This window comes from Apaloderma vittatum, unplaced genomic scaffold (genome assembly GCF_000703405.1).
Source record: "Apaloderma vittatum isolate BGI_N311 unplaced genomic scaffold, ASM70340v1 scaffold7557, whole genome shotgun sequence".
In the NCBI taxonomy this organism is placed as follows: Eukaryota; Metazoa; Chordata; class Aves; order Trogoniformes; family Trogonidae; genus Apaloderma; species Apaloderma vittatum.
This window is the reverse complement of record NW_009725617.1, coordinates 15,971-39,030: the sequence shown is the minus strand read 5'-3', so window position 1 is coordinate 39,030 and position 23,060 is coordinate 15,971. Positions and strand designations below refer to the sequence as shown.

Below are 23,060 nucleotides of genomic sequence, written 5' to 3'. Positions count from 1 at the left end.
TGCAGCTGTTCCACCACACGCTCTATGTAGTGCTTGCAGCACACAAACACTGATGTCTTGTGTTGTTGAAGTTCAAACTTTTGGGGAAAAAGCCGGCAACAGAAACCTCCACTGGTATTTCTCTGCAAGACATTAGTTCTTGCCAAGCCTGCCCCCTCAGCCCAATCTTCTTTCATACCCCCTATGTCACCCCAATTGTCTCTACCTCCAGCCTTCAGCCCCTTTCCCAGCCTACCGAAGCTACCAGGCTGACCTGCGAGCATGACTCAGCTGTAATTACGTTAAATTCCAATAAAGGCTCATACACTTGCCAAGGCAGCCTAGCTTAACCCCTGCCTCTCAAACGCACGTGTACAGCAAGGAGTCCGTCTGAAGTGTGGCTCAACTGTATCTTTTGTGAATGCTGAGTGCAATAATTCGTATTTTTTTATGCTGTTGTTTTTGGAAAGCCACAATTAGGAAGTTGTAAAAAAGATCTCTTCCCTTATTTCTATATCGAGAGAGAATCCTAATTGGCCAGAACCAGTCATAAAAATTTAACCATGTTTCTGAAAACACAAGTGCCAAAGGGTAATGCATCGCTAATGGTTGCCAGTGGAATAAATAGCAGTTCTGACGTCAAAACTTTGTTACACTCCAATAACTGGCTCACTTGGGGTTTCAGGTACAGCAAGTTACATGTCAGTTTTAAATAAAGTTATAAAAATAGAATACATGGTGAACCATATTGTCACTATGCAACCCGAAACTACATGATTTATGTCTAATAAAATGTTAACAAAGGTGATAGATAGTATAAAAATAGTATTTTCTACCTCATAATATCCTCTTACTCGGATTTGAGAGGGCAAAATCAGACAGATTATTTCTCTTTCATTTTTCAAAACATATAGCCAAAATCAGAGTAAGCAATTTCAAGTGAAAGAGACATTTTTTAAAACATTTATAGCACCTTACCCCAAAAGACAGCCTAGCAGAAATCAAGCTGTAAAGATCTGCACTATGATAGATCTTTGACTCTCTAAAAACCACATTAAGTAGCAAACGGCTTTCCCTTCCTTTCAATTCCTTCTACGGAGCAACTGTTTAACAAAATGATCTCTTCACATTTAATTTTGTAAAAGATGCAAAACATGGGCCATGCTCATGTAACTTAACAGGTTACAGGTCCAGACCCAGATGATAGACAAAACTACGGGGCAGGTGCGGAGCTTAAAATCTGAATTCTTCCAGCTATGCCTACGCACAAACAGAGGCTGAGCCGTGCAAACCACGGCTGCATCCATAGGGAAGGGAACAGACAGTGCTCTGAAGGTAACACACAAGGCTCTAGAGACAGAAAGACTGATCTGAGAGCAGGTTCCTCAAACCATTATCTGGGGTCCCACACAGATGAGGCTACAGCATCCTGAGCAAACACTTAAGTTAGATGTAACTAGTCTTTTCCTTTCTAAATCTAAGTCTGATCAGGTAACCTTGCCAAAACATGACGAGAAATGATAACGTTCTCCATTTCACGACGGCTGAAATGCTGTTTTGCCAAAATTTCATGATTGGTTAAACTGAGCACATCCAGCAGCTCACAGTTCTAGAGTTGGAACTTGAAGTGTGATGACAGCATGAGATGTAGGTATGACGGGGATCTGGAAGGAGCTAGAAGTTATCCAGCAATTAAACCCTCTACCCTGTCCCTCGGGTACAAAACGTACATTATCCTGAATATTGTTCGGGAGAGGATGGCAGGTCCCCTAAGCCTCGTCCTCTGGAGATGTGCTTTTCAAGGGTTGATGCATGGGGTCATCCTCCTTTGGTCAGGCTGTAAACCTCTGAAACCTGCTGCGTCCTAATTCTGTAGCTGGTTCAGCTGTGGCTTACAAGGGGCTTAAACTGGGGAAGGGTGCAGGAGGATCGATCTTCCCCAAGCATAATCTGAACTAGAAGCAAAAATGATTTTTTCTGCCATTACACTCTGGCAGTCCATGGTGCCACCCCTGAGATGGTGCTTCCCCTCCTCCCTTCAGCAGGCAGCATGGGTAGACCCTGTCAACTCCTCGAGTAGTCACTAAAAAGCCTCCTTCCCTTCAATAGCAAGTCTTGTCCATCTCAAATCATTTCTGTCTTGAGCATCTTTTTAGGTATTCCTAGGAGAGCAGGCATTATTTCCACTTCAGAGATCAGAATATGAGCTAAGTAATTTAAATACTTGTACCATGCTCTGCGTCTCTGCAAATATACATAGTAACTTTTATTCACAATTAAAAATGCTCAAGATGTTGCTCCACAAAAACATACAGGCAAAATAAACCCAGTTTGGCTGTAGACCCTGCAGAGTTTACCAATCTTTTATTGTCAAGTTTAGGAAACTTGAGTTTTAGACTCAGCATGTGAGCATTTAAACTCTGATTCGGATGATAATAAATAATAATTAAAAATAACAGTGTTAGCATTTAACACCTGTTCATTTCAAAAAGAAAGGACAGGCAGCACCAATCTGAAAAAAGAACCTCAAGTAACGGGAGAAAGCTGCCAAAAGAAATTCTTACATATTAGTTATCATGAGTATCTAAGGAGTAGCAAAAAATATCTTACTACATATACTTCAACATTTTCATTGCTGGATTGTCTACTCCCTTCTCAGTACTTAATCCTGAGTGGTAGAAAGGTACAGGAAGCAAAAATTGTCTGCAAGAAACTTTTAAATAGCAAATAATACCCAATTATATTTTGCAAGCATTTTTTTTAGCTGCAGAACAGCCCTAATTTTCCAGTAGGTTTTTCCCTCCAATGAGTAGCAACAAATGCTAAAAAGAGAAAAAGAACAAAAAGCAACAACTGCCCTTTCAAAGTACAATTGACTATGAACAGTAAATTTTTTTTTAATCAAGATAGGGCAGCTTTTAATCCTCTCAAAAAAGGTGACTTCTATTTGCCATTCTCATTTAAATTGCAGCACACAACTTTCTTATGCTGTTTTATTTCCCACACTGCAGAATAACCACTACATTTTAAACATATCATTGTTAAAAAACCGCACACCTAGTTTGGTTTGCTTTGGCTTTTCCCACCCCTAATATCAGCTGGTGCACTTGTGTAGGCTGGCAAAAGGAAATTCATCTCAAGAGGGACCAAGTGTCTCAGCCACAGGTTTTTATATGAAGAACCACAGCCAGAGCAGTGACGGGACCATCTATGACCGAGCTTGCCAGGGCCACTGGCGAAGCAATGCACATTTGCTGCCTTGGCTATGGCCCCATTTTCATCAGTATCTCGCAGCCTGTGCTGCTGCATTGAGGTTTCTACTTTTTGTCTTCTCACTGGGGAAAATTTAAATCCTCTCTCATAGGACAGAAGCAGCAAAATACCCCATCATTACCAATAACATTGCAAACTCCTCTTTTGTTTATAAGCCATTAAAAGAATTACGATTAGAGGGAAGAGCTCTAGAGTAGCACACAGGCACAAAAGGCATCGGCCCCTGCAGCCCTGACAGCTTCCCTCCTTGCAAAGGACTGAGTGGGCAGCTCTGTAACAGTACTCATCCTTTCACCGTATCCTTTATGCCACTGTGGGATGCCCTCTTTCACCATATATTCATTTCTTGTCAACAACATGTAACTCAAGAGTGAGTTCTTCCAGTTTAAAGAATTTTTAAGGTTCAAGAAAACTGAGAAAAGTTAACTTCAGGTGAAGAAATCAAGTGATCAGACTCAAAAGACAGACTAAGCACTCAGACAATGAAGGAAGCTGTTGCTTCAGTTTAACATAAAATTCAGGTTTCTGCATCATGCTTTTCTTCTGTAGTTTTTTTTGTTGCTGGAAATCTCTACTATTCCCCAATTTGCTAAGATGCGATTTTCTGAGACAGGTGACCAAGTCTAGCTATTCCATACCTACAGGGTAATCCTAAGTGTCTTGCAATTATTGTCAAAGCAACACACACCCCATAAAGTTCAGGCCCTCAGGGTCTGAAGGTCTGATTTCAGTCTGCTAACGAGAGCACTGGGTTTCTGGAAAGAATGCTTTCTTAGCAAGCAACAGGAAAATAGGGGAAGATGCTTTTTAATTGTTGAACCCGAAAGACTCCTAAAATTCTTGAACAAAAGTCATGACTGACAACAATATTGCTCTTCTGCAAAACAGCCTAAAAAAAAGTCCAATTCCGTCCGTGCTGAAGATCAGGGCCTGACTCTGGTGTAAATTCATGTAGGACCACTGCAATTGCATAAATACACAGTAATAAGCCAGCATTTAACGTTCCATTCCCAGCCTCCAATAAACGTAAAGTGCAAGAGAGTACTCTACTACCCAAGTTTGTCTATGAGGAATAAAGGCAATCAACAATGAAAGCTCCTGGAGCAAACTGCCAGGAAGTGTTCATTTTAGAATTATGAGCCGTAGCATAAGCAAAGAATAGAACAAACCTTACGATCAAAAATCCCGTTGACTGCTCTCAAACAGAATCAGAGTGAGTCAGTCTAGCTAAAAGAAAGCCCTTTTAACTATATTCAGCATTTTTGCATAACACTGGAAGAACTTTGCTACACATTCATAATAAAAATTAATCAATATATTGAAAATACACTACTTGAACTGTATTTTCACTAGAGAGTCACACTACGTATCACCATGACATTCAGAAGATGGTGTGACACGATCATATAAACCACATATCAAGTACTAACTGTAGCATGCAAGCTTTAAAGGACATTTTCAATTTATTTAGTATACAGCACAACATGCATCCTTTCTGTCTGAGTCACAAGAAAGATTTTAGAGGATATTTAACTGCTAAAGTTTCAACTTCTTCTCAGCTAAAAAATAAAACAAAAATACCTACAATCATACAGTCTTGCAATAAATATATAGCCTTCAAAGATCTTAAAAAATTAATCAGAACTAGAATATGTACTTCCAGGAAAAAAAGCATGAAGAAGTTGTAATAACTTCAGTCTAGTTTAGGGAGTAATGATAGGTGTAATTTTGAGCTGTAGGCTCTCCAATGTTTAGTTCAAGCATATTAAGACATTCATACCATTACATGTATCACTCAAAGTAAAGGAAATTCCTCACTACCTGAAATCCTGCCCGTATCAAAAGCTTGTGATAGACTTACAAGTTACCTACACTAAATCTAGAATTTCAGAAGAAGAGACTTAAGCATAGTAAAAGCCTGTAGAAGCAATAGAACAATTTTTTATAGTATTAAGTGCAACCAATGAAATAATACTTATTTTGACTTCTATAATTTTTCTTTGTTCATCAGCATCAATTGCACCACAGGCTTCTGCTGTTTATTGTCCTGGTCGATTTTAAGCCCTTAGGTCACTTGTTAGCAAATGATTCGGAAATAAAAAGTGACGCAAAAAGCTGCGTAAATCCTTGTTAATCGTCAACTCACTCTAGCTCCAAGCCACCTGCAGTACCTCTTAAAGTTGATTATGGGACAGAAAGACGTCAGAAAGCCAAAACACTGAGAAAATTTTGGTTCTAGTTAAAGGGTGCATTTTTTCATATAAAGCTCTATTGAAATTGTCATTCAAGCTTAAAATATTCAAGGAGTTTGACCAAAGCGCTTTAGAGAGTTTTATTTTTTTTAAACACATGGGCATATTCAAAACATTTTCAAGTCAGTCATAATGATTTGAGAATTTGCCAGCATTTAAGATCTCAATACAGTCAATATTTTTAAAAGAAATAAAATAATACAGCTGAGTCCAGCTTCACCTCTAACAAGTATAATGCTCTGAGATATGCTTAGTAAATGATGCTATGCAAGTTAGTAAATGATGCTATGCAAGTTAGTAAATGATGCTATGCTTCTCCTCTGCAATACCTTTTCAAGGTAATATAAATTAAAATTCCTTACAATTTAACCTTTTCAGTACTAAGAGCATTACAAATTAAAAATGGAATTAAACTCTTCAGGAAATTTATCAGAAATGGTCTTCGACATATGTATTAACATACAATCTGTATCATCACATTTAACTGTTTACTGGGAATCAGTAAGTTTCCCTGTAGAGAAAAGAAAAAAGACTGCAACAAATGAAAATTGGACAAAGACTGTGTTTATGTAGTAAGAAAGTTCTGTGGCAGTTTCATACAGTGCCACCGGGAATACTTGTAGTAAACTATACAATATCCACATTAACAAAAATATGGAATTAGTAAAAAATTTTGGTACCAGAAACAAGCATTCCAACAATATGTGACCTGAGGTGTCTCAGTTCCTGAGACAACCTCAGTCAGATTCTGGAGGAAGGACACTGCATAGCATTGATTATCCATCATGGAAGGAATAAAACTGTCTAAAAATACTTTTTAGCATTGACATCCAAGATCCTAATCTAGACTACCATTCCGCAGTCTAAGACTTTGCTGCAAAATTGTTGATGAACATGATGGTAGTGAGGGAGACAAGCAGAAGAATACAAATCTCAGGATTTAGGAAGACGTCGACCTGTTTAGGCAACAGGTAAGCAAGAGGCCCCAAGAGGCTCTCCTGATGCATGAAGGAACTCAGGATATATGAAGACATGGAAGATTAGAGAATGGCACAGGTGACCTAGTAAGAAATTTCACTGAAAGGCTGAGGTAATAAAACCCTAAGCATTTATTAGCAAAATCTTCTCCAAGTGCTCACTATCAACGACAAGGAGGGAAATGTGCTAACACCATAGTACAGGATGAGCAAGCAAGACAGTCGCACTGTGGCGATCAAGTCCTCGATGAATGGAAAAAGGTCAGTGCCATGAGAGCATCAAAATGCAGTCAGGAAGGAGTGTTGAGAGAACTTCAGGCTGGCGTGACCTCACTTTCATCACTGCGGAAATTATACAGCGAGCCCTCACAGAAACTATTTCCCAGTACACAAAGAGGAAGATGAGAATCGCCAACATAAATTTATTGAAGGCAAAATGCTCTGTACCAACCTAAGTGCCTTCTAAGAATAAGTGGCTGTGTGGATAACAGGAAAACAGTCTATTTAATTTGATTTTCAAACAGCTTTTGATTTTTTCCATCTATTGCATTGCTAACAGAAATGAAAGGCTCAAATTGAATGTATTGGTAAAAAGTTGGATTCAAAGGCTATGGTACAATTGATCAAGGTGTGACTTGTGCCTGGAAGACTAACAGGAGAGAAGAGCTTCCTGGCAGAGAGAAAACCCTGTCAGACCTGCCAGGGGAATGCAACTCTGAGTCAAAAACTTCAGTAAGGTTCAGTAATTAAAGCACGCATACTACCTATGTGGCTGCAGAATGAAGGGATACAGGCATTTTAGTACACCCTAGTTTTCTTACATATTAATCTATTTCTAATAAACTTGCAACACTGACTCATTGAGAAGCTTTCAGCTCACCACCCAAATATTGACTTTTCTTACCATAATTATGATTAGAGAGAAGAGAGGACAAGACCTTTTTAGTTCTGCACAGTTCTATTTCTCAATGTTTCCTATTAACCACGAGAATTAAAAATGGAAACACATCCCTTTGAAAACAAGAAATTCCCCTGATTATATAATTATATTCAGTCCCTTGTTTCAAGGCTTAGTAAGATAAAGGTCTTCAAGCCATGAAATCCTTGCACAGAAAAAGAAGTATAGAATTTTAAAAAGTTTTTAAAATTCAGTAGAATTTTGTTTTATTCATATTTCTTGCTGCAATATATCTCAATTTATAATAAAATAGTGTCTCAAGGAAACAACTATGAAAAAGGATATCCAATTAACATGAAAAGTTTACAGCACCTTCCTTATTTGTTATCTGCAAATTATCCAAAGAACAGAAGTCCAGGTTTCCTTTGGACATAGCTTTGATGCCCTGCCCATCAAGTACAGGACCATGAAAAACAAAGGGCAAGATGAGACCAAGCATACCAGAGTATTCCGTGCCTGCTGCTTATTCTGCTGGATTGCTCACAAACCAGTAGTGTTTCAAATACCTGGGAACATCAACATGGAAATTCTCTCTCACAAGCATGATGTGACAGGTCTCGCCTACTTTGTATTATAAAGCAAATATTAAAAACAGCTTAAAGACTGGTCAACAGTTTCATGATGAGTCTTATAAATTCTCATTATTACCAGCCATTTTAGGTAGTACTATTGTTAATCTGAGTGCTGGTAAAAAGTTCTAAAGGCAAAAGAGAACAATATTTTAATTAAGTTTTATTTGCAGAAACTTGATTTTTTTTTTCCCATGGCACAGAGTGCTTTCCAAACATGCAGAAATAAGATCATTCATACTACACAAGTCATAAACCACAACACAAAAAAGCTACCTTAAGCGTACTGTAAAAATAATCCTATTTGTGGGGCTCCTTTCATTATCATGATAAAGAATACCACACCACCATTAACCTTCATACGCAGACTTTCCTTAACTGCAGGTTTTGATGCACATAAATTCACAGGAACTGGTTCCTAGTATCTTTAAAGGGGCAAAGGTGCAGGTTTTCTGGTCTCCATGTAATCCTTATAACAACAACAACAACAAAATCAACGGTGCTTCCCAGAAATAAAAAGACAACAGCTTGCTGGAAGGGAGTGCTTCTTATCTTCCTCTTTCTCTTCCCAGCCTCGCAGGTGGCATAGATCACCTTGCAGATGAATGTCCAATCTAGATATCACTATCGGAAAGAATTTGGTTCTGTTTTCCTGACTCCTATTTAAAAAAAATAAGCTTGAGCATCCTCTAACTTCTCATGATTAGTGTAAGACTGTATAGTAAACAACGTCACAGATCGTTTCTGCTGTTGAGATATGACATTTGTATTATTTCTTCTAAATCTCTGTGTGTCAAGAGTTAAGACCACTTACTAGTCAATATCGCACCATTCACTGGTGACAAGGCCACAGGTAACTTCCATTCCAAGTTACAAAGCTTTCTCCACCAAGATTTTATACAGAAATTCTCTGAGATCTTTCTACTTGACTCTTGACTACTTGATCAAGCAAAGCTGCTGTAATCATCATCATAGAGGTAATCATCATAGAATGGCCTAGACTGTAAGGGACCTCAGAGATCATTTAATCCAGCCTCCCTATTGTGGGCAGGGACGCCTCTCAACTAGATAAGGCAACACATGGGGACCAAACGGGGACTTTTCAGGCATCCAAATACAAAGCCAGCAATTAACTGTCTGATTTTACTCTCAGTCTGCTGAATATTCTGCACAACACTTGGCATAGCTGAGTCACAAAGGCCAAAATCAAATTAAAATGCAAATGATGTTTATTATTATGACAAGAAAAAAATGGAATTACGCAGTCAAACTTAAAGTAATTCATTTTTATGGTCCATGTCACTTATATGCATAATTGTAATGTATCTAAGATTGGAATATTAGTATTTGAAGTACAATGACTCAATCAGAAGAAAAATCTGAATTCCAGGTAACCTCTCTATACATTTGTGCATTTCATAGTTAAGTGTGATGCTCAATACTGATAGAAAAATGTGTTGACAAACATTTTCATTTGGTTACCTGTTTTCCTTTTTATCAAATTTGAATAAAATTATGAATCAGAGGCTACGAGCTTTTTTCTGTTTTAGTTACTTAGTAAATGCCAACAAGGTTGGCCATCCTCCTAATAAGTAGCAAGCATCTTCTTTAGTCCACACATCTCTATCATCTTCACCTTCATATGAAAATGCTGGAATCTTCTAATCTAAAAATTATAATCCATGTACTGACAAAATATACTTTGGCCTTTATTGTCTGATAAAAGGAGTATTTCAGTGCAGCTTACGTCCTCTTGCTTGTGTGTAAAGTGCCTTGATGCCTCCTACCATAAATATGAGCAAAAATAAGCTAAGTATACAGCTCTTGACAAACCACAAGCTAAAAATACTAATTGTTGCTGAGAAATAAGAAGATAACATCTTCCCAATAGGACAAGATCTGAGGCAACTAGCTATCAAATTAGAACCCACATTCTCTTCTCTCTCCTTCCTCCCTCTCTCATTGAAAAAAGCCAGATCTTGAGTTTTGCTCTTATGAAAAAATAACAGTGAAAAGAATATTCTACCAGTTCCCTTTACAAAGTGGTTGTTATTTTTATAAACACTAAACTGGTGTGTTACTGTAATGAAAATATACCTGGAATTCAATTGTTTAGCTACTAAAAAAAATGCTTTAAAAGTTTATAGAAGATATTTCTGAATATATTTTTGACATATAGCATTTAAAAATGTTTTTAATTAGAATTTAAGCTCAACAAAGAGAAGATGTTTTACACGTTTTCGAGTGGTAACATGGTTACAAAAGTAATATAAAAGTACTTAAGTCATCTAAACACCTGTAAGGAACTTTCTCATAAAAACTAAAAGGATGGAAAACTGGCTGAAAGGAAAAGTCAACGTCTCCATTATGGATCTTGTAAATTCAACGATGTTTTCAGCATTATAAGTTACTTCAAAAGAAAAGGCATTTGTTCCTTTTAGAAAAAAGTCCTATAAGACAAGTAAAGCTTCATGGAACTGTCCTCAGAAACACTCTGCATGTAAAAGCTGTAACATTAAATTTTAAAGATGTTCTGAACACTTTTATACCATACTGATATAGATGAATTAAAACACCCAGCACAATGGGAGTGCCTGAAACTACCGCTGATTGAAGTAACACTTGACCCTGCATTCCAGATGAAGTTGATCTTGGACGTATATGCAATGTCCTTAAAAACAAATTAAGGATCTGGACATTTGTACTCAAAAAAATCCAAATCACCCACATTCAGCTCCACATCCTTAACCAATACCTAGAGGGGATTTTGTTTGTTTTAAATTATTTCAGAAGCTTCTTATCCCTCTTCATCAACTCAAGAAATAAAGGTCCCCTCATTCTGTACGAAGAACTAGCATTTTACCGATGAAAAGCTGTGATGGAAGAAAATCGATATTCAACAGAATGCTTCTTAGTTTCTTGATTACTACCTGTGGTCCAAAACCTGTAGTTTCTTGGCCTGGAAAGTAATTAAACTGCTTGGCCTACACTTCTGTTGTCTAAAGATGTCCAAGATGACTCAGATAGATGTGCAGATGATCATATTGACTGCCCTGACCTAGCAGTATCTCAGACAGAGAATATGAAAAGAAACAGAGGAAAGCAGGAATAACTCACAGAAGCAGGATCACTTCCTGCACACTTGGGGCAGCGATTCACTCAACAAAGTCTGAAGGAGATGATAATATGATGCATCTCTCAATTTTTAATTTAAATTCTGTAAACATTATAAACCAACATAAAACACTATCAATCAGACGGGGTATGACTCCAGGGGCCACCTTAGAATACTGTCTGCTAGAGAGTGGTGCTGCACAAAGTTACTATTTAATGCTACAGCACTATAATAAGATCAGAAACTGAATGTGCATTAGAATCATATTGTGCCTTAAAAAAATCCCAAGACCACCCACTCACATCAGGTTACAATCTAGTCTAAAATTTTTCCTATTGAACCTGCCTGAAGGATGAGGCTGGACTAGATGACATCCTAAGATCCTTCTCTATCAAAATGGTTTTGATATTGTGGGAGAAATTGCCTAAACCAAAACAACCATCCAAACTGATAAATATCAATTATTCATAAAACTCTTAATTTTCACTTAATATTGAAACGCAAAATGACTCGAGCAGTAACAGAAAAAATATGGAGATGAAATAGTTCACAGTTTTAAATCTGATGCTTGTGAATATTCCTTCAGGGCTTCAAACTGGCCAACATATCTCCTAAGATTTTCCATAAGCACCATCACACCTCAGAATGACTTTAGACCTACAACAAAATGGTAGTTAGATTCTATGAGGAATTTTATACTATTTATCCTTACTTTGGGGGCACAATTTCATATTCTGCTCAGAGCATTACAAAGAACATGCTGTCTCCTCTGCGTAGGCTTTGCACAGGTTTTCTTATACTTAAAAGCTTGCAATGATGCTGGTTAATTGCCAGATTTCAGCCACCTCTCTAACCTCTCCCTATCAGTGGGCGTGAAAGGGTTTACTTGTAATATATATTGCTACTGACTGATTTTTATCTTGTTCTCCTGGATTCTCAGCAGCAATTCCCAAGTTAGAGGCTTCCCCAGAAAGCACGTCAAAGGATTCCCACCCACACGCTGAATATCTAACAGGCCCTGACCCATTTTCTCCTTATTAAAGCAGCACTACATATTTTAAAGATTAAAAATAATAAACAGAGAGACTAAATGAATGCAAGAACTGCAGTTGGAACTCTATCCTCTTCAGATTTCAGTTCTGACAAAATCACTACCAAGAAGCAAAGAGACACATTTAAAATACAAATATCAAATACATTTTTCCTCAGTGTTCTCATTCGGTGACTTATTACTCCAGCTGTCTTTCGGCTAAGTACAAGGAGGACTTCATTTATTAGTTCTGAATATAGAAAAATCCCTTAATTTAGCCATATTTATCTCCTCTTCTAACCATATCTTTGGGCATATTTCTGCCACTTGAGCTTTAATAATCTTGTAACTCAGTGACTTAAGATATAGGATGCATAAAAAATGAAACCTCATGGTGAGTAACTGTTGGAACTTTATGATTTTAGTAAGATTATTTATCTTGCCCAACCAGAATAAACAACAGCAATTAACACTGAATATTGAGAACTGAAGTTGTTTAGGGTAGGATGGACTACCGCAAATACTACTGCAAGACTCAAGTTGCACCACATAGCTGGTACGCTGGAATTTAACATCCCCAGTTAAACAGGTACAATATCATTTTAAGTAGAAACAAAATGGCAACAGAAAACTCAGCTGATGTATGACTTTGGATTTTCCCATTGCATTCACAATACCATACACAGTGTATGATTAAGTTTTATTGGTTATGGCTGCATAACAGCCTTTGCTCCCCCACCTTGCGCCATCACCTCCAAAGGCAGTAAAGCACTCAAGTCAAATTACCTCTCCCAAACAGCAATGTTAAACAGAAGAGGGAAAAAACCCCACCGCAGTACAGAAAAACAATGGAGAAATTGATATTTCTGTGCTGCAGTTCTTCAGTCCGTTACATCTAGGGCTGTGCTTCTTACAGAAGTGACAGCCCCACACTTCTCTCAGCTCGCCACTGCATGCTGCCCTGGCCATTTTTGAGACAGCACAACTATTTCTGAACCAGGGAACTATTTTACCTGAGAGTAGACCTGACCACGTAAAGATGTCTACTAGGTAAATTCCTGGAGCTTTTGGTGTCAATTCAGTCTTGAATTAAACTGAAAAAATTATGATAAAAGATGTATTTCTAATGCAGTGCAGAAAATAGACAATAAAATCCCATAATACTAGATCAATGATCTTTTAATGAATACTGAAATAAAAAGTTTATTTATGAAAGCTCTGTATCTCATAAGTAAATCCTTTATATTTACAAGTGACTTGTAAGCAAATCCGAGCTTTACCTGTTATTTATAAATTATATACATATACTTCCTCCTGCCTCCCTTTAAATTTAGCAATGCTTTATGAAACCGACTTCTCAGGGAAAGTAGATTAAAAATGGGCACATATATCATATATGAATATTCTTTTACCTTAATTTTCAATGTCAACTATTACAAAAAATTATATATTTACCTTCTGAAGAGAGACTCATCTGTTCTTTCCAATAGAAAAAACAGGAGACGATAAAACCACCAAAATAAATAAGAATACTGCTCTCTATCTTGCCGTATATATACAAGTAGTACATAGTCTTTTTGCAGTGATTAAGACTTTTCACTAACAACTTAACACGATGTTATTTAAGAATCCACTTCATTCTAATCATAGTGTGCATCTGCAAAGATGGACAACGCCACGTCTGGAATCCTAGTAACCAAGTTTATATGATTTATGAACAAAAAGAGGAACTAGGAGACCTCCTTTTTTAATAAAGGTATAGTAAGTTACATCGATTGCAATACTATACTGACTAAAGCTCATCTTTTGACAAACATAAGCAAGCAGAGAATTAACAACATCAATCATCAGCAAAACAACATCCAACACTTGTAACATCTCTTCATACACCTGGAAAATAGGATACTTGACAGACAAACATACAGTGAGTCAGAGGGCTGTTCATCATTGTCTTACGTTGTGTGAATGTTTCTGAAAGTTTTTATTAGATCTAAGATTAGCTTTAATTTGGACTACTTTATTTTTTTCTACAACAGAGAACAAAAGACTTTACAACTCCCATGGCATCTGGTGGAACGCATCTGCAGGCTTAGTTTTAAAGAAAATGGACTTTCCTTGCCAATATTCTCCACACAGTTCTGACAAAAAAACCCCATTCTCTGGAGAAATAACAGTTCAGAGAGGAATTCCACAAAATTATAAGTATACACTGCATGTCACTTCAGCCCACAAAGAACTGAAAATTTAGAGAAATATGCCTGAGTGGTCTTACGGAGGATGACCAGAAACTGAGCTATGCTTTCTCGTCACACTGAACAATTTGGTGTTTCTTTAGCCACCTCTTTCAGTTTTCTTATTGGCAAGATTTGCTTTTCCTCATGTAAAGCTCTTTTGAAATACTTTAATGTTTTCAACCTGACACTAAATTTCCTCTCCTTCCTACTTTCCTAAATTTCCTAAATATTAATTATTTCATATTATTTAATTTTATACCTACATATTTTTACTTCTTGGTCAAATGTAAACAATAGCACTTTCTGAAAAGCTCATATTCAACTCTACGTATTGCACAGTTTTGCATGAAGGTACTAATGCTCTGACTGGGCTGTTTCTTGACTAAAGAAACAAGAACTTTCTGCAATAAATTTTTTTTTAAATATGCATTTAGCAATTGTTCATTTAGCAAATTCAGCACTCTATTTAAAAAGAAAACTGAAGCATGAGCTTTACACAGAAATAGTAGCTTATGAAATTGTTTAGTAGTTTCTGAAGCCAGTGGCAAAATATTTAGCAATCTTAATACTGAATGGCAATTACTTTTTGGTTTTTTATTTTTAAATTAAAATATTCATAGGCCATTTACCTCTTAACTTAGAAGTATATTATGCATCTTATTTGTGAAATATTTACCACAAAGTGTATGCTTTTGTACAACTCCACCATCAGAATCATCTCAAATCAAGTAGAGTACATTCATATTTTTAAATCAAGTTTTAAATATAAAATTGGCAACTTTACACATACTCAAAATTATCAGAGTACAGAATATGCACTTAATTCCAAAAACCTCAGAACTATTACACAAATACTCAAATGGATATGGATCTACAGTTTAACAGGGTACATACAGCATATAATGCAATTCCATAATAAGTCATTAAAAACTATTTATTAGAACTATAAAAATAACATTAAATTGTGTATATAATGCCTCAGCATCAACCTTATCTCAACAATACTTAAGACAGAAGAAGACAACTTACGGGTACGATTCTGCAAGCCGCTGAGCTATTTTATAAGCTGTGGGATCCCTGTCTAGTGCATACACGGTAATGTCGCTGGCTTTCTCTAGGAGAGCTGCAGTGTGACCTCCGGCTCCAAATGTCATGTCAAGGAAACGCTGTGAAGTGAAAAAGACAACACTTTTACCCTAGAACAGTGATAAATCAGTTGTTGACTTAAAGCTTCTTTTGCTAATCACTCTCCTATGCTGGAGGAAAACATACCACTCAATATAGTCACAATGTCTTTTTGGAAATCTTTTTGTATTTTATGCAGAATTGCAATCATGTCAGAGGAATCTTTTTAGAGACTGTGACCTCCCTCCAGCAGTCCTTCCAGAACAGAAAGACAATCATTTGGCCCAACCAACTGCAGCTTCATACTCTTCCCATTTTTTCACACCCTGAGCTCAGAGGAAAGCCACTTGTTTGACTGTTTTGTTTGGACTTGCTCAATGTGATGGATACCAAGATACATAGGACATGGGACTCCAGGAAGTCATCAGCACCATCTGCTTTGGAAGAATGTGTCTAAAAGGAAGGCTGATGTACTGTGTACCAATTAAAAAAATGTCACTATCTGAGTTTTGTACCACAGATCAAAGTGTGATGGCAGCACACACACACATATAGGCTGACTGGGACTAACCTAACCAGCACAGAAAACGTCGGTTTTCAAGAGACAATACCACTGATTTTTGCTTTCACTGTGCAAGCATAAGCTATGTACTTAGGTTACTAAAATATACTGATGTCCAATCCTCCTAATTAGATGCAGAATAACATTTTAAGAGGAATCCTATTTTGGTTGCAGGTATGAGATACGCTAAGGGCTTGAGTTACACATTTCCCTTGCTTCTGAGAAATACTTATTGTCTGTGAACATACACCATGTCATAGTGTTTTGCACATACAAACAAAGTCTCGAAGATTTTTAGTAACAGTAGGCAGACACAGTCAATCTCTCCAGTCTTATGGACTAAAGGAACTTTGAATGCACTCTGAGTAAAACAAACATAGGTACAGATTGAGCACAAACTAAGTTTGCATGGAGTCTAATTTTGTTCCCTCCAGTCAACAGAGATCCGTTAAATCAACTGAGAGGAAACAGTTACGAGAATTCAGAGATGCAGAAATTAGAGAAGATGCTGTTCAGTTGCATTTCTACTTTGGCTTAAGCATACTGTTGTAAAACATAAAAAAAAAAAGTAATGTAAGAAGAGAGAAACACCCAAACAGGTATTCATACTGAAGGTCATGGAGAGTTTGTTCTTCTAATTTAGTTTGTATGAAGACCTCGTGGCTCATTCAAGAAAGTTTATATTTGTTATTTTGCTCAACAGCCTCACCTTTCCTCACACACATCTGCTTCTTCTTTCAATAATTTTAAATTTGATAAACTTTAAGCTCGATAAACTGCTTCCTTATATGTGCTGAATATTAATGAACCATATAGAAGATCTTATAAATAAACAAAAAATTAATACTAGCAGTGCAAAGGAGAGAAAAGGAGAAAGGATAAGGATCGTTGTACCATGACACAGTGACAAGCTCTCAATATTGTGACAGTACCTAAAAGCTTTAGTTAAGAATTCATGCAAGCATTCACTGTGAATGAACACATGCTCACCAAATTATATTACCCTTTCTGAAAGAACCAACACAAACCAGTCAAACCTTTGAGCAGCAACAGACAACTGTAACATAATCTTTAAACGGGGAGCCGTACAGAAAAAGGACACAGCTCTGATCCAAGCAGAAGCAATTGCGGGTCTGAACATAAAATACTGGATAAATACTGCATCTAGCATTAATGGAATAGGCTAAAGAATTTTTGGTGTTCTAGCAAACCCAATTAAGGCCACATTAAGCACATTTTGGCATTACATTTTAAGGTAAATAAAGATCTTCCATGGATAATCTTTGAACTGCACAGATATGTATGCCTAAACTAGCAATCAATAACTCACACAAATGCCTCATAATCCAGCTGTTCCACTCAAAAGCAACACTTTGCCTGTAGAACTTAAAATAAATAAATATCATCTTAAGCTACAAAAATAAAATAATTTTATTATTAGTAGAAGCATTTTGGAGCACTGATCAGATTTGAAATTAATCCTTATACTACACTGCTTCATAATATGCTTTTTATATATACCATTCATCTTCCATGCCTGAAATAAAAGAAAGATGCTTCATTTTTCACTTCCTCTTTCTCTCTTGCCTAGTAGTTTTTAATCAAATAAAATTAAATGACATTTTATCCTCCTGGTCCTCTAAATACCGGAAAAGATTATTACATGAATTCCTCCTGCAGTGACTCACCATTCCATTGTTAAGTTACAATCGCCCCCATCAGAGGTCCCCTCGGGAATTTTATAATCAGTTTGTGACTGTACATTTTAGAAACCATTTGGCTGTTTCATGACATACAGATAGCAGCAAACAAAAACTTTATAGCCTTCATTTTATAACTAGCTCTAAGACTCCTACAGAGATACCAAGAGTTCATCTTCCTCATTTTTGTACAGAAGACTTTTCACTAGCAAGCTATCTCCTACTAAACACTTTTTAAGTGCTTCATTTGAGTATGACTGAAGTAATCTGTAATTCCGCTTATGATTATGTTCCGCATCTAATAAAAAGTTTACTCCACAATACCTGGCAGCCTTTGCAATTATTTTTCCTTTACTGTGTAACAAAATGACATTACAGAACTTACACAAACATGACATACATATATTGAAACTACACAAGACTTAGTTTTCAAATTATGGAAAATACAAGTTTTCTTGCTAGTTCCAATAATTTCTAGTCTCCTGTTTCTTTTGTAAAGGCAAGAACTTTATCACATTCTTCAAGTGATTTGATCCTTTAGATGTACAACTTTATTTTCTGCTACTAAGCTTAATTGTCTCAAGCACTTCATGGGTTCAGCTGATCTTTCACGAAACGTGTTTTCTTTCTCTTACAAGCCTGCCATAGTCTCAAAGAGAAATTTTGGCAAATTGCACAAAATACCCAAGACGTACTGAATTGGAATATAGTACATAATGTACTACATCAGTCTTCTCCTGGGTATCAGTACTTCGTGAGGAGTCTCTCTTTTTCATCATTGACTCTATGACAAAAAAAAATCTCACCTGATAATGACCATCCTCTCTGCCTTCAACAAGTGTTAACACCTGAACCACTTTAACCCCAAGTTCACTGATTTAAAAAATAAAAAAAAAAATAATTAAAAGAAAATTGGTCTCAAATCAACCTATCAGGGGAAAGGCAGTTGCCTCCTTCAGCCCTCTGCTTCGCACTTTCTCCAAAGACCTATCACACACTCACATAAAGAGACAACAGTACAGCCATTCCCCTCTGATGCTTTCGTATAGTTGGCATTTTTCCCGTCTTATCTAAGGAAATTTTTCTGTAAGCGGCAGTCATTCAAGCATGGCAGGATAATGTACTTAGCAGAACATTTTGCAGTACCTTCAGAGCACGTTTGCCGGAGTATCCTCCTCACAAATTAAATACTCATAAGACCCATCAACCACAGCACGAGTGAATGACCTGGAAGGTGAGGCAGGCAGCTGCGATGCCACTCGAACAGAACAGGAGGCCAGTCCCACGGAGACAAGCTGCTAGCACAGCTATTGCCATGCCGGACTGCCAGACAACACAGAAGGAACTCAGCTTTGCCATTTGCAGTGTATGGCTCACTTGTAGTTTAAAGACGAAAAATGTTACTCAGAAGTAAGCGAAAAGAAGGGAAACATTCTGTGAAAAGGATCCTACTTAGTCTTCTATTTTAGCCAATAGAAAGGATATCCTGACGGGCAGAAAAGCAAGTCAAGAGTTGTGCTGGTTTCAGATTAGAAAACAATATGAAAGAAAAGATTAAAATATGAGAAGAAAAATTAACTTGGAAAATCTACACAATTCAACAGTACCGTATCAATATTACATATGAATATCATATTTTAGCAGTGATACATGTCCAAAGAAGGACTTTCCACCTAAAACTAGCCCTCACCAGAATTTCAGGATTCTCCTATGGGAGGCAGAGAAAGGAAATTTATCCATAGCCCCTGCTGCCACAACTGAGCACACAGCTCCAGTCCCAACAGTCCCTCATCCTCCATGTCTCATCTTCCAGAAGAAAAATCAGAACTTAGAAAGAATTAATAATTATCAAATTAGTATATTTTCAGTGCTTGCATAAGATATTTGTTTTGAAAGTAAATGGCACTCTTTCTACTTTTTACAAGCTTGAAATGAAAAATACCAGAATACTGATTTATTTGAAACACTTTTTGCAAAGAAGATGGAAGAACAACTATTCAGCATCCAAGCTATACTGCCTAACTTTTGAGCTCAGTAGAAGAAAATAAAATGCCTGCTATCACTTGAAGAACGAAAAATAAAATGGTGAAAGACTCTTTAATGCAATTGAGAAATCAAGTGTCAAAAAAAAGATTTCCTTGACATATTGTCATACTAGATATTCAAATGAAAATAAGTTCAACGATTATTTGATGAGAGCAACAATCCATTTCTATGATACCAAAGCCACCATCCACCAGCGTATTCTGAACCAATCACTACTAGGTCACAGCGCTTCTCTTTGCCTCCACTGATCTTTCTTAGTGGGATGACAAGCCAACATTTGTCACAATAATACAGTTTCCATATTTGAAATGAGTGCTACTGTTTTCTTGTCAATGCAAAGAAGGTCAAATTACTAGCATGCTTGTAGTTTGAACTGAAATGTTTAAAGCTAACAATAAATATTTATTATTGCATTGCCAGGCACTGTTGTTAGGTATCTAAGTACTTTTATTTTATTTGTATCTATTCTATCGCTTCATGGGAAAAACATAAATCCCAGAAACAGGAGAGTAATATTATAAACAAAATAATCAACACATTGCGAGGCATTTTTTGCTTCTTCATTCTCCTGGTGTTTCTATGATGAGTCATGTTCTCTAAACTTGTTGTCTGAATTTCCTTGTTATTCACAACAGAAATTGTTCATTGTCACAACACAACTTGTTTTCCACTCTGCTTTATTTTTCAAATATCAACTCTAAGTGCATTAAAGCATAAATGTATCTGACCTCTTGTTCAAGCATCCTGAATTTGCCATAGCTTACCATTTTAATAGAATGAATTATTTCATATACACATAAGGAGAATAACAAACTGAATTGAAGTGGGGAGCAGAGACAAAGAATTCCATAGCAACTTTTTTTCTAGCTGTGTTTTTATTTTTACACAGAATAGTTGATCTTCTGTACGCTTTTATTATCACATTTTTCACACTAGACCACTGCAAAGGTACATATATAGACATTTAAAAAGTAATTAATGGAGTAAATGCTTCCTGAATATAGTATACAGACTATTGTTTGGGCACATATTTTAAGGACCACAGTGGGAAAAGGCAGTCTCTTCACAGTTACTTAGTCTTTCCTTTCCCTTCTGTAATGCTCAAAATCCACCAACTCAAAATTTAAAATTATTGCTCAACATTGCCCTTTGTTAATATCAATCTCATTGAACCCACAGTTGCAAGAAATTTTAAGATTAGTTTTTGCCAAGTACAGCAAAACCTCTAACCTAAGCCTCAGAGATGCTATTTGAGGTACATGCAGAAGATTTTTCTTCTGCAGCTCATCACATTGAGGCCACATGTCAGCATCTGCTGGAGTAGTTTTGACTGATCATATTTATGATCAAATATAATTGAAAAGAAAAATTAAATTTAGGACTGTCTTTTCTTAACACATGCTCCGAACATAGTCCATAAAATTATAATAACCAGCAAGAAGTTAAACTTTTATTTTATAACAATTTAAAAGGCATTATACAATTTTGTCAGAGACAAATAGGAAGTAATTTCAAATCTCTATTTGAAGAGTTTATCTTGGGTATTATTTTGCATTTTAAGTTATTCTTACAACTATTTCTTAACAAATTATGATATTCATTGTGTGCAGCAAATAAAAGAATATAGTTCAAAAGGAACTTTGAACTGTTTCCCTTAGGCCAATGAACATAACGTGTAAGAATAAAAATGACAAGCACTTCTTTAAAAAACTTATTCAAATTTACATTTACAAACAAAAAATCCCAACCCAAACCTATTAATTGCAGTGCCACTGCAAAGTCATACGCGGGTAAAGTCACTTACACCAGCTCAGTTACACAGAACAATCCAAAATGCCGGTGTTGACTTTGGAACATCTTATTATGGTAACAAACAATCCATTTAAAAAGAGACTAATGGAAGTCGGATCGCTTTTCGTCTGAAAGACATATGGAGTCTTTTTCCTGTCAGCTGAAGTTCATGGCTGGACTCAATTTACAACTCTAATCAGACTAACATGCTTAAACTGCAGTGTGTAGAAAACTCACAAATGTTCTCCTACCATTGAGTAATAATTATGTAACTTTTTAACATTATAAATAATTATTAATAACAGTCCTTCTGCTAATTGGACTGCTGTATGAAAGTAACTTAATGTAAATATATCCTTAATGGTTTTGAGCATACCACATTAATAATAAAAAGAAACAAAACAACTAACCAACCCAAAAACCGATACCAAAATCCACGGCATTCTCTAGAAGGAAAAAATATTCTAGAAAAAGAATGTCTTTTTATTGTTCACTTTTGGATGATGTGCAAACACAAGACCACAAGTTGTACACAGTTACTAATTCAACATATAATTAAAGTTTTTACATACAGTAACTTGCCCTCAATATCAAAAAAAATCTACCTACTCAAATTCTTTAGTTTTCTCTTCGAAGTATTATTTCATATAATATTCCCTACTGATTCAGTATAGGATATTTCAGAAAAATTTTCACATTTTCAAATAAATTTCAAATATATTATTATTCTATAAGAGGAAGTCAAAAGGCAGTGATCTGAGAATAATCTCCCACTTGCTTTAACATTATTCATGCAATAAGCTTATTAACATTTCTTCCCACAACCAACTCGGCAAGTTCTCTCCTTCTCTGAGCTACTCTGTAATTTCATTCTTTGTAACACATATCTGAATGAATTAAAAATAGGTTTCTGAAACTCACCATCCAAACATAAAAGTTTTAATTACATATGCAGAAACCCAAAGTAACATGGCATTTGTGATCTCTTAGCAAAGGTTAGCCCCCAAACACCACGAAGCACTATGATTTCTACAAAGTATGTAACAGAAACTTCATTTCCTGAAGAAGGTTTAACAAAAAAGACCCAATCATAATATTCCATACACTGCCTCTCCTGACAAATCCACTCTACTAGTGTTGTATACAATTGCAAATACACAACATGCATTTAAACATTGAAAAATGTTATGATGTAATTGAAGTCTTTGTCATAGTTCGCATTTAGAAAAAACCACGATGCTTGTCCTACCACCTTGGTCCTTCACATTTACAATTTCCAATTGTTTCACTTGTGCAAAACTGAAGTGCTTTGGGGTGGTTTTATTCTTTAACACACTCACCTAACCATGCAATTGAGCAGAAAAAAACCCGATTGTCAGTCTATTCATATTTTTTAGTCAACAGGGTTAATATACAACCTTGTCTTCCAGCTCTGCTGTGTTGTCTGTC

General features: G+C 36.3%; 1 protein-coding gene across 1 annotated transcript in view; it reads right to left on the bottom strand.

The window, feature by feature from the left end:
• Positions 1-19,091, bottom strand: part of METTL15 (methyltransferase like 15) — a 44,586-nt gene extending 25,495 nt beyond the window's left edge. The window contains exons 1-2 of the mRNA XM_009872959.1: positions 19,002-19,091; positions 15,417-15,553 (exon numbers count right to left, since the gene is read on the bottom strand). Coding sequence (XP_009871261.1) covers positions 15,417-15,553; positions 19,002-19,091 — 227 coding nt within the window. The remainder of the gene's footprint in view (positions 1-15,416; positions 15,554-19,001) is intronic.
• Between the last annotated feature and the right edge of the window lie 3,969 nt (positions 19,092-23,060).